This window comes from Strix aluco, chromosome 28, assembly GCF_031877795.1.
Source record: "Strix aluco isolate bStrAlu1 chromosome 28, bStrAlu1.hap1, whole genome shotgun sequence".
In the NCBI taxonomy this organism is placed as follows: Eukaryota; Metazoa; Chordata; class Aves; order Strigiformes; family Strigidae; genus Strix; species Strix aluco.
The window spans coordinates 1,711,051-1,723,412 of NC_133958.1; the positions used below are offsets into that span (position 1 = coordinate 1,711,051).

Sequence of the window (12,362 nt, forward strand, 5' to 3'; positions counted from 1 at the left end):
ACCTTTTCTTTAAAAGATGGGGGAGCTCCATGTGTCAGTGCTGTAACTCAGGAGTAAATGGTCTTTTCTTCAGGTTGCTATCTGAATACACGCAGGGTGTATTCCTGGGGTACCACCTGATAAGGGTTTTTATTACTGAGGTTCTTCCTGCAGAAAGGGAGCCAGGGTATAGTTTAGGAATTGGTTATTTAGTGTGTATAGCTGATCCTGGAATAAAAAATTACACATGAATGTTGTACGTGGGTAGGGAGAAACCTTATCTATAAACTCAAGCTTCTGGCAAGATTTTATGCTGTAAAGCTTGCAGCTGTTAAGAGCGTGCATGCGTCAAAACCTGAACATTAATTGAAAACACAAGGGAATGCTTCCCCATGAAGTAACACACAGATCTCTGCGGTCCGGAGGAGGAGGGGACGAAAGAGGCAGCTGCCCATTGACAGGGTCCATCTTGGCACAGGCAGATGTTGGGAAATGCTGCCTCTGGAAAAGAGGCCTCTCTTCTTGCACGAGGGGTTGTGGCTGCTTTGTGTGTTGATTCAAGCAGATCATCTGCCTGTATCTTTTCAGGCCTCTTGCATAGTGCGCCCTGGGTGTGACTGAGAGCCGAGTCGTCCCAGAGAAGGGGCAGGGCTTCCAACAAAAAGGCACTGTCTTAGTTTCAGGAGATTTGTCCTTTACCCTCACGCTGTTACCAGCTCGTGGAGTGACCCTTTCTCTCCTTTACTGTAACACAGAACAAAACTACCCTGCCTTTTCATGTGAAACTGTCCCTCGAGCGCTTCAGTCTTGCTGGTCTCTGCTCTCAGACCTGCCCAAGCATCCATCGGCACTGGCTGACTTAAATTCTCTATCGTCCTAAAAGTTACGCAGCACGCGCCTCTGGAACATTTCTCTGCAAAGCCCGTAGCTATGGCTGCTCATGCCAATGCACTGACCTTGTCTCGTTAGCTCTAACCTGACCTTTACACAAAGGGGTTTGGGTTTTTTTGGTTCAGTGGCACATTTCAGTGTCTAAGCGTAGCTCAGACCTTTTTTAACACAGGTGATTAACAACTCTGAGACGTCTAAGCCGTTGGCTAGTTAGACACGCACCCAGATGTTGGCTAAAGTAAAAAGCTGGCATGATGTTGTCTTCCTTGTGGTGATGCTGCCATAGCTCCTTCTGGGACTGTCCCTTTGCTTTCTACCAAAGGAAACAAACTGGGGGAACCCAAGAAACGGGGGAAGGAAAGAGATTGGTTCCTGTGGGATGGTGTCTGGAAGCCAGGTCTTCCTCCTTCAACGTCAGAAAAATAGAACGTGGGAGTGTAGATGGTGCTTCTCTCTTGTCAGTAAATCCCCAAACTTCTCAGGTAACTGCATTTTACTATTGCTGTGCCTATTTTTGTTGTTTTCAAATTGTCAGGGCCCTTCCCTTCTTGCTCTTACTGCCTAGCAGCTTTGCCTGAAACCAGCTCCAAACTGAAGGCTGGAACAAGCTCCTACCTAATTATCGCTTCATTTTTTCCTCCCAGAGTAATTCACAACTCCTGTACTGGCCTTAGCAAGGGAGAAAACTGCTTCCAAGCATTCAGTGCCCTTCTCACTTATGATGGGCAGAGAGAGCGAGAAAGCATTGGAAAAAGTAGTTTTTCCAAAAATAGTGCTTCCAAGTTCAGAGACACATGCTGCTCCTGTCCTAAGCAAACGGACTTACATCCTGTCAACCTTCTCTTACTCTGTCCTCAGGGTCATCGCTTACATGAACGTAGACACCTACTAACTCTTTAAAAAGAAAATTCTGATCAAATGACTTGTTGTGCTGTTCTTGTGAAAAGCGGGTCACTGGTTTGCATTGGCATAATGTTCACCCTGATAAATGCCTTTTTCCTTTCCTTGTTTTCCTGTACGCTATACTCCAGTGAGGAGTGGGTAATTCAGAGGCATTTGCATGACGTGGCAACTGGTCTTGCTCTGCTCCAGCCTGTATTCTCGAAATCTCACAATAATACCTGGTAAATATATAACCCGCCTCTTGGAAGAGAACAACACCATAGACGTACCGTTCCTGTAATCTGGTTAAACCATCTCTAAGGTTAAACCATGGCTGACAGCATAGGCTTCAGGAAAGATAGATAGTATTTTTGTAGCGTAACTTATAAAATGTTCACATATCTACACTGTCTTTATTTAGCAGTGTAATGTATCTAAGTGAATAGTTTCCTAATAAACACCGATTTTGATGCCTAATGACTGACTACTGTGTCTTTAATGGTGAGCAGTGACTAAGGACGGGTTAACTTGCATACGTCTACTGACTTGATCAAGAAACACTGCCTCAGGGGCTGCGATGGGTGTGCAAATGTGAACGATTAACCCGGGCAATGATGCTATCTTGTCACAGCAGGGTGGGTTGGTTACTACCTCGCTTGTCCATTGGTCAGTGGATACCAAACAACCTCCTTACCCTCCTCGTTGTTCCTTCAATTCATACTGCTTAGTTTTCATGTGCCTTTTTCCTATCCTCTTGCTAACATGAGTCCAATGACATACTCCTAACCTGCCAATAGTTCTTTGAAGGTAAGATATCTTCTGTTCTGTCTGTGTGAGTCGTAAGGCAAAACCAACCCCCTCTTGGGCTCTTGTAGCTGGAGAAGAGCAGAACAGCGAGCCTCTCCCCACAAGGTCGTGTACACTACCACAGAAGCAAGCCAGATGGTTATAGTTATGTTAGATACTTGATTTGAAGTCATGGTATGGAGTGTTGAAAATCATGTGTCTTGCAGTGGTTTAAAATAATGCTGCTGTAGTTACCAGGATTCTTTAAAAGCCGTAGGCTGACCTTCATTCGTTGAAATGTGTATGTTATTTTAGCAGATTGTAGGACATCCCTGTGTATTTTACATGCCTGACTGTAATTCCACGTATCCGTGGGATGGCTTACAGAAATAGAGGCTGTGCCGAGCTACAGATCTGCTTGTAGGGAGTCAATAAGTAACAGCACAGAATGAAATGACAAAACTTGTCTGTTTGCTGGAGCTTCACTCCGGGCAGCAGTGTCACAAAGTGAAAAACCTCTGATGGTGGTCGTCGTCACGGGGGGCAGAGGAAACCTGGTGGAATGGCGCTGAGAGAGTGCTGGGTGTGCCCATTTGTGTGTCAAACATCTTCCATCTCTTTCTGAAAATTGGTACTTGTGGTGTCCCCGAGCTGTGAGGCAGTGCCGAGTTATGTGTCAGTTTGTGTGTTGTAAATACCTTCCCTGGTGTTTTTTATTTTCTTTTACTTGCCCTCCCTCCTTCCCATTTTCCATGTGTGATGGTGGTTTAAATCTGAACAGCATGACATTTCTTGTGTAAGAAGTATCCTTCGTTCATGTTTATGACTAAAGAGATGGAGCTTGTTCTGTAACACTCTTCCCTTGCATTTTTAGGTCTGCAGAGGGATCCGGCCCTATTCCCTGTTGTAGCTCTTGAACTCTGTAAAGGACCTTCTGGCAGTGATGGACTTGCTTTGTATAAGGGTCAGTCTGAGATAATGGAAGTGAAAATGCAGCCCAACTCGGAGTCAGACTATTTAACAAGAGATGGTCCTTCAAGCAACAGCTCCTTCTACAGCAGCGAAGGAGAGGGGACAGACCATGAAGGAGATATTTTGGATTGCAGCGGGTCCAGGCCTTTACTGATGGATTCGGAAGAGGAGGAGGATACCTGCAAGCTGTGCACAGGGTTCCTGCAGTCTGCGCCCAGGGAAAGACATGAGGCCTCCAAAGAAGATCCCCACTCCCAGTCTTCCCAGACTAGAGCAGGGGAGATGCTGTTCCCTGCCTTCCAGTCGCACACCGGGGAGGTTTTTAACGAACCGGATGTTTTTGCCACGGCTCCTTTTCGAAGCTCGAGAAAAGTGCCTGATGAGGTGGATGTCTTTACCAAAGCTCCTTTTATCTCCAAGGGTAACGTGGCTCTTAGACATCCAGAAGAAGCAGATGTATTTCTGAGAGCCCCTTTCACTAAAAAGAAAAGCATGGAAGAGTTGACTTCCCACAGTATGTCTAAGGAACTGTTCGCACCGTCCATTTTCTTAAGTCAAGGAGGTGATGTCCAACACAGAGCTAACCAGCTGTTCCCAAGCATGGATTCGGCGATGCGTGGGTCCACGGCCTCGGTAAGATCTCAGTATCCCTCTGCCGGGTTTACACAGCCAAGCAATCTTCATCCCTCTTCTGTAAGAGCCGTGGAGACCCAGGACAACCCCCCTTCGAAAGGTGTGCTGCAGGAGCAGGGTGGCATTGCTGGTGAGAGGAACCAAGGAGGACCCGCGCTGCCCCAGGAAGGCGTGCTGGGCTCCGTGGTTAACAAGCCTTTCCGTCCACAATCCTTGTCAAAATATTCCCGTCACTACAGTCCAGAAGATGGGCAGGGTCTCGAAGTCAAGCCCATAGCTGCTTACAAAGTGGTTTCTCAGACCAACAGACAGGCGATAGCAGGATCTGTCTCTGTTGCCCCTCTGTCTTCCAGGACTACAGAGCTCTCCGGCGGGGATCCGTTTGCTTCAGCACCCTTTCCTTCCAAAGCAGGAAAGCAAAAGCCTTAATCTGCTGTGAGCTGGGAGGTGTGCTTCTCGTAGGACCACCTCTCCCAGGACCTTGAACCTCTTAGTTGAAATGAATGACATAGCAATATATATATATAAAAAATAATTATTATTTTTTGGTCAGAACTCTATTTGCAGTGATATATAGTTGAACCATTTTAAGTTATGTTAGTTAGTCTGAATGCCTGGCTCTCAGGATCTTCATATCCTTTTCAGTTGCTTCTTACCTTCCTGCTCTCACTGTCTTTCCCCCCATTTATTTTTTAGATGCTTTTCCAAACCAGTAATATTCCGTATTTTCTGGTCCTGGCTAGGGAAATGCATTATAAGACGAATGAAAAGGTTTCTTAATTACAGAGTAAGTCAAGCGGGACTTGCTAGTGCTCTGGAAAGAGATTTCCCAGGTTAAAGGGTTACTGCGACTTCTTTCGTGTCGGTGGGGGCTTGTGGAAGAGAGCAGGGTCGTACGTTCCTGCTGCAATGGCAAACGTGGCAGCCGTGGCTCCTGCGATCGTCGTCTGCGTTGGTGGGTGACGCGCACACCGAGCGAGAGCCGTGCCATCGCACGGGCAGCATCGCTTTGCTCGCTGTGACAGGTAACGTGGGGAAGTGCTTCTGCCCGGGGGCCTGTGCCAGAGCCCGGAGGAGTTGGTGGAAGGACTCACAGTGCCTTCAGTCCCTCGTCTTGTAAACTCTCAGATGCACGAACTTCAGCAAAGCAATCTGTCAGGCTGTTACTATTGCTGTTGTTTGGAAAATGGAACGATCAGGCAAAGCTTTAGTTTTACATATGTATTTCCTGTCTGGTTTATGCCAAAGTGTAGGACCCAGAAATTTGCTTATGGTGTTGTGAAGGAGAGAGCCGTGCATTTTTACAGTATTAAAAATAAGCCTTACGAAAAAAATTATTATGCAAACAACTCGATAGATGTCCTGATCTATAAATACCTCTTTTGGTGTAATTCAGCATTGGCTGCAATCCGGTGAGACTGATTTATACTGTCTATAGTATAGTGACTTTATATTTGTAAATTCTGCCTTTTTTGTTTTCCTGTAGATCAAGGATGAACCTAAACAAAATCCATTCACACTCCTTTGGTAACGTTTGCTCTACTTCCAAAATACTGTGCTTTCTACCATATTCCCGCAGGAAAAAGAGCGTCTTGTTGTTTGTTCAGTCATTGATGTGGTGAATCCCAAGATAGTGTTTGGAGGAAAAATCGCCTGGGCTGGCAGCTGGGCAGAAACAAAGCAGACTTTGCTCCCCTCTCTTTTCAGTAATATAAGACAGAGGTAAGAGTGAAACCTCCTGTCTTTATTTTGCAAAATGCCTGGTTGCATAAGTTGTCTTGGATCTGCTGGTTTTGGCCCGTAAAGGCTATTTGTAAGCGTGGACTGGCTTTCAAAATATCCAGTTATAGGAACTCTTCAGGCTCAAAGTCGCTGACGAATCTTTGTGGTGCAGTAATCCTTCCTCCTAACAGGTGTTGCTGCAGAATGTCTCCCAAGAAAAAAATTTGGTGGTTTTAAGGACTTGACATCTATGGAAAAAATCCCCATTGACTCCAGTAGCGTCTGGCCAAGTCTCTGAAGAGCCTTGTGGTGGCCGTTTCCAAAGGGAGTTTGTTCATTATCATGTGAGCTGGAGCATGGTGCTGAGGGTAAAGGACGTATTTTGTGTTTGGGGGTTTCCCACAAGTGGCTTTGAGATCTTTGTGCGTTTGCAGGGGACTTGGAGCGATGGGTAGGTTGCTGAGATCAGGACTGGCTGTATGTGGAGCAGGTGCCTGCTCTGCCTGCTTTCTGATGTGTTTGTACTCAGAGAGAAAGTACTGCGAGTGCTGTCACTCATGAGAGGGGAGGATCAGCCGTAGCTCCTCCTAAGTCACTGGGATTGCACCTGGGAGAGCTTCTGCGGCTGCAAATAGATGTCAGTCTAGTTTTGTGGGGGGAAAAAAACCCGAGACCACCTGCGGTACGTAGCTTTGTCCAATGTCCAAATAATAAGTGTTAAAGGAATGCAACAGGCTTATTAAAGATGCATGTGAAAGCTGCTCAAACCCAGCAGAACATCGCCCGGTCCGGGGCTGGCTCGCTGCTGACTTTAGGGCCAACAGCGTAAGGGGAGGATGGATGGAAAAACCCTGAATGCCAGGAGCTGACTAGCGAAGCATCTGCAAATAGGAGTCACCGCCTGCTCCGGGTTTCCTTTCCCCTCCCTGAATTCAGTTTCCCTCCAAAATATCTCCACTTGCAACAGATGAGCCAAATGTTCTGCTGGACGTGCTCGGCGTGGGGATTGCCTGGAAGGGAGAAGCTTGGGTTGAGGTCTCAAAGCCCTGGGGTGGGGATGGACAATACTTGAAAGCAGGGAGGTTATGTTGGCTTGCACAGCCCAGCTGCTGGCAAATAGTGACTTGCCAAGCCCAGGTCAGGTCGTGTTGTGTGGAGCTGGAAACCTTCTGCCCTGTTCTGCTACGCTTGGAGTTAAGTAATATTGGTGCATACTGGTGGTTTAGGTTTTTTTCTGTCCTCTGTCACCTCTTGAAAACAGAAGTACTGTAAAGAAATTTCTGGATTTCCCTTGAGATGTTTCTTCAGCAAAACTGAGGCTGTTGCTTATTGTTGTCGTTTTCTGTTTAAATATATACCCAAAAGGCGGTTGTTGGTTTTGTTTTAAATATATACCCCCCCCTAAATCAGTTGTTGCTGGATTGGATCAGTGAGAGATGCCAAGAATGACTGTGGCAGCAAACTGTGAATTCAAGGGATACCAAGGAGACTGAGCGTCGAGGGCCCGGATTTGCTTCAGCACGCAGCCTGTGTCACGGCCGTGCGTGCAGCCAGGAGGCTGAATTTGGCCTCGAGCTGTTAAATTCGCTCGGGAAGCTGCTGGAAAGGGAGGTCAGGCCTTGGCAGCGCTGGGATGAATCTGTGGGACAGGGAGATGCTTTGCTGGAGCGAGCGAGTGCGTATAAATAAGATGTATGTTCAAGGTGTTACCTCTGCTAACTGGATTCAGGTTCTCCTTCCTTTCCTTCATTTTTACTTGAAAAATTGCTTTTGGGTAATTCTGTGAAACTTCCTTCAACGCCACATCCAGGTCTCACTGAGCTGATGCTGGTGAAGCATTAGCCTGTTCCCCTTCACGCTCGGACCGGAGCCCCTCGCGTGCGTGTTCGTGTCGGCGAGGTGGAGATGAGCTGCCGGTGGTTCAGACCTTGCTATCCTGCACTGCCAGCCAAGGGAGAAAGGGAAAATGCACCGAGGCACAGCGAGCTGTGGGGGCTTGTTTACAGCCCTGATTCAGGTCGGGTCAGGCTGAATTTCCAGCTAGCATTTTGGCAGCTTTTATGTTCTTCAAGCACTTTACACAAAGAGCAAGCTAAGGGTGCCCCAGAAGCTAATGATCCTGCCAGCATACATCCAGTGCTTAAATGGTTTTAAATCTCTTTTGGGGGGTCGAGGCAGCTTGTTTGTATCTCTGCATGTGACCTATAAAGTAATGGGACTTTTGGTTATGGTCAGAAAACTGTATTTCAATGCCTGTTAGTCTGATATCCTTTGCATTTCCAGCTTGTGTTCCTCCTAATCCTGCACTGCCAGTACTGCAGCTTCAGCGTGATTGATTGTAAGTGGAATTTCATTTCCATAGTCTCTGAAGCTTACTGTTTTTAATGAATGTGGAAGAATAATGCTAATTGTTTTCTTTCCTACACAACCAGTGATCTTAGTGAAATAAGACCGGTACGGCCTCAATGCAGCTTTTTGAAGTCAGTTTTCTGAACAGAACCACTGGTTTCATCTTTTTTTAAAGCTGTAGTAAATCCTGTTAACTGCCCTGGGTCCTCATGCCCAGCAAGAGGGCCGCAGTTATCGCCACAGTCCTGCGACAATCTTAGATTCGTGCTGCGAAAGGGACTGGTTCTTACCCGTTGCCAACTTCAGCTTGAATGCACTTAAAGTCTCTCTTCAAAGTGATTAATCAGTTTCTGCATTAAAAAAAAAAAAAAAAAAAAAGCAGTTGCTTGGCTCTCTGTGCCTCACTGCCATGACGTTTATACAGCGCGTGTCACGGGACCAGCTGCCGTGGTGGTAACCTGTGCGTTCCGCAGCCTGCTGCAGTATTTTTGGGACTTTCCCCGTATCTCCTCTCCCTTCCAGCCAGCTCAGCACTAGTCAGACGTGGTGTTCAGTTTACAGCCTTAGTCTCCTGAAGCCAGCGCCCACTCAATCTGTAATGCACACTATGCATGGAGCACACGGGCGACGTTAACAGCAAACCCACGTAAGCAGTCGTGACACACAGCGCCTGAAGCGTGTCTTCAGTGGGACTTAAAGCAAGACTGAGCGAGATCTCTTTAATTGCTGAACTCTTAATCACTCCAAAGTGGTAATCGGTTACTTTAACTCAGCTTCCACCAAAGACTCTTGTGTTGGGGAGTTGAATTTTTGCGGTTGTTTGGTTTTTTTTCCTCATGGTGTTAAATCAAGGCCTTTCAGTACATGGAAAGACTCCAAAGCATTTTTACAGTAGTATCTTGACAGTGAAATCTTGTTCCAGTTCTGAAACACATTCCTGAAACCTGATCAGCTGTGTTAGTGTTTCTAAAAATAAGCCACGGCCTGTAGTTCCCATTGTAGGTAGGGTAAATACCCTCACACTCACCTAGAAATACTCCCCTGTGAAGTTAGAGGGATAATGATGATCCCCTGTTCCCCGATCCCTCCCCTCCAAAGGGAGAACTTGCTCGCAGGGGTGGGGAGGGTCGGGGCTTGTTCATGGCCGGGAGCTCTGATGTAGGATGCAGCTGGCAGAGCATCACTTCACGTCGAGTCCCCGGCAGTGAAAAACTCCCCTTGTTTCTGCACGGAGCGGGAAGCCGGAGCTGGAAGCATCCATGGTCTCCGCTAACTGTGACAAACAATCTGTGACTCATGTCCTAAGAGCAGTGTTTCGTTTGCACCGCACTCTTAATAAGGTGATTCTTGGCGGTCTTGGAAGTACCTCTGACTTGCAGATTTGATGGAGTCAAGTTTTGCACTCCGGGTGTGATCATCTGTGTTTCTGGTAATCATGAAGAAATGTTCGAGTTGTAAACTTATGTACATTTTATTAAAACTGTATCTGATTACAATACATCTTCTCTGCTGTGCATTCCTTCTCCCCTCCCTATGCAAAATATTTTTGCTGGATATAAAGAATCTGGATTTTAATGAGTTTTTCCTCCTGAGGTACTGACCTCTGTCTGTCCCTACTATTTTATCTGGCAGTTGGAAAGTCGAACTGATCTCACTGCTTTAAGCAGTGGATACTCCCGTTTACTGGAGAGAAACCTTCATGTCTAGGGCGGTGCTACAAGACAGCGCAGAGCTATTGAGCCTTCCTTGCAAACCCGGGAGCTGCTGCTGCAAGAGAAGAAGTGCAGGATGAACCCATCCCCGAAGAGGATCCACCATCTGCAAGCGAAATGGTCCGTGACCGCTCGCTGCCATGCACATGTGTTGGGAGGAAACATGGGGGTAACCCAGAATGGGTTTTGGCACAAAGCTCGGGGAAAACGTGCTTTCTTCGCTGGATAAAAAACTGGCTGATGGCCGGGCCCAAAGAGTTGTGGTGAATGGAGTTAAATCCAGTTGGCGGCCAGTCACGAGTGGTGTCCCCCAGGGCTCGGTTTTGGGGCCACTCCTGTTTAACATCTTTATTGATGATCTAGACGAGGGGATCGAGTGCCCCCTCAGTCAGTTTGCAGACGACACCGAGTTGGGTGGGAGTGTTGATCTGCTCGAGGGTAGGGAGGCTCTGCAGAGAGACCTGGCCAGGCTGGAGTGATGGGCTGAGCCCAGCTGGGGGAGTTTCACTAAGGCCAAAGGCCGGGTGCTGCTCTTGGGCCACAACAACCCCCAGCAACGCTACAGGCTTGGGGAGGAATGGCTGGAGAGCTGCCAGTCAGAGAGGGACCTGGGGGGGAATTGATAATGAGCCAGCAGTGTGCCCAGGTGGCCAAGAAGGCCAATGGCATCCTGGCTTGTATCAGCACTAGCGTGGCCAGCAGGGACAGGGAAGGGATCTGACCCCTGTGCTCGGCACTGGTGAGGCCGCCCCTCGATGAGTGGGTTCAGTTTTGGGCCCCTCACTCCAAAAAGGCCATTGAATGACTCGAGCGTGTCCAGAGAAGGGCAACGGAGCTGGTGCAGGGTCTGGAGCACAGGTCTGATGGGGAGCGGCTGAGGGAACTGGGGTTGTTTAGTCTGGAGAAGAGGAGGCTGAGGGGAGACCTCCTGGCCCTCTGCAACTCCCTGAAAGGAGGGTGCAGAGAGGGGGGAGGAGTCTCTTGAGCCAAGGAACCAGCGCCAGGACAAGAGGGAATGGCCTCAAGCTGCGCCAGGGCAGGGTCAGACTGGCTCTTAGGAAGGATTTCTTTGCAGAAGGGGTTGTTGGGCGTTGGAATGGGCTGCCCAGGGCAGGGGGGGAGTCCCCATCCCTGGAGGGGTTGAAGAGTCGGGTTGAGCCAGCGCTGAGAGATCTGGTGGAGTTGGGAATGGTTGGTGTGAGGTTAACAGTTGGACTGGATGATCTTCAAGGTTCTTTCCAACCCAGATGATTCTGTGATTCTGTGAGCGCAGCTGCGTGCCAAGGTACAGCGCATCTAGCGAGGAATGACTGAACTGAAGGGCTGAAAGTTTGTTTAAAGAACTTTGTTGGATTTTTAGGTTGTGTTAGTTAACTGTAGGAGAATAAGCAGGTGTGATCGGCCTAATGTAAGTGACTTTCTGGTCCAAAATCATCAGGACTATAATCATACTGACCGGGGCAGGCAACCATGGCCCAGACATGAACTGGAACCTCTTCATCTTGCTGAAATTGCAAGTGTGTCTCCTTCCTCCCCAGGGAGACTCTTCCTCCTCTTGTTCCTCCTGCAACAGCCCTGAATGGCGGCAGCTGCCATCTGCAAAATCGAGAGCTTCCTTCTCCAACATATTTTGATCAAAACCACCCTGTCACCTCTAGCTTTATCTGCACCCCCCAATCTCTGGAAGGTTACTGGGCTAAATTTGCAATTTCTTGATGGCTTGTGAGACTTGTCAGGGGGGAGTTTTTTGTGTGTTACTGGTCTCTGGTGAACTGGTCTGGAGGGTCTGGTTTAAGCGCTGTGTGTGGTAACCGAGGCTGCTCCTCCCAGGGACTGGGAAGGTAAGAGGAAAGTAGCTGTTTAAAAAAAAATAAAGTGTTCCCTGTGTTTGGGGGTGTTGCTTTGGTTTTATTTCTATATTATATTTTTAGCAATTTCTAGCCATCCCCTGGGCGGCCGGGCCTGCTCCGCTCCGTTCCCGCCAAGCGCCGCCAGGGGCCGCCGCCGCGCCTCGGGCGGGGCGGGAACGGGGCGGGGCGGCCGCGGCCCTGAGGAGCGCCAAGATGGCGGCTGCGCGGTGGCTCGGCGCGGCTGCGGGGCTGGGCGGCCGGTAGGTGACGGCCGGGCTCCCTTAGCTCCTGGCGGCCCCGGCCCGGAGGAGGGAGCCCGGCTTTTTCCCCAGAGGGGTTCCCTCTCGCCCCTTCCCCGCGCGGCTGGAGGGGGGCGGCCGCGTCGCAGCGAGCGGCACCGCGACCTCCTGGGCTGCGCCAGACTCTCCTCGCTCTTTCCCTTTTCCTTCCCCGCTGCAGCGGGCTGAACGAGGGTGAAGTTATTTCTTCCTTCTCCTCGCTACAGGCGGGCAGCGAGAGGCTGTTTCTTCCCCCAGCCCCGTTACAACAGCGAGGCGGTAATTTCCCCCCACACGCAGGTGCTGAG

General features: G+C 48.9%; 1 protein-coding gene across 14 annotated transcripts in view; it reads left to right on the top strand.

Moving 5' to 3' along the window:
* The window catches only part of LOC141915971 (NFU1 iron-sulfur cluster scaffold homolog, mitochondrial), a 102,352-nt gene that overhangs the window by 75,076 nt on the left and 14,914 nt on the right, over positions 1-12,362 (top strand). For 6 of the 14 annotated variants that reach the window (XM_074807941.1, XM_074807957.1, XM_074807939.1 and 3 more), the window contains one exon: positions 3,413-9,712. The exons of 3 other annotated variants lie outside the window; for them this stretch is intronic. In XM_074807941.1, the coding sequence (XP_074664042.1) occupies positions 3,413-4,572 (1,160 nt within the window). In that variant the 3' untranslated portion in view covers positions 4,573-9,712. Of the gene's footprint in view, positions 1-3,412; positions 9,713-11,959; positions 12,037-12,362 lie in introns of those variants that run through there. 5 more of the 14 variants (XM_074807953.1, XR_012621043.1, XM_074807954.1 and 2 more) reach the window with 5 other exon arrangements.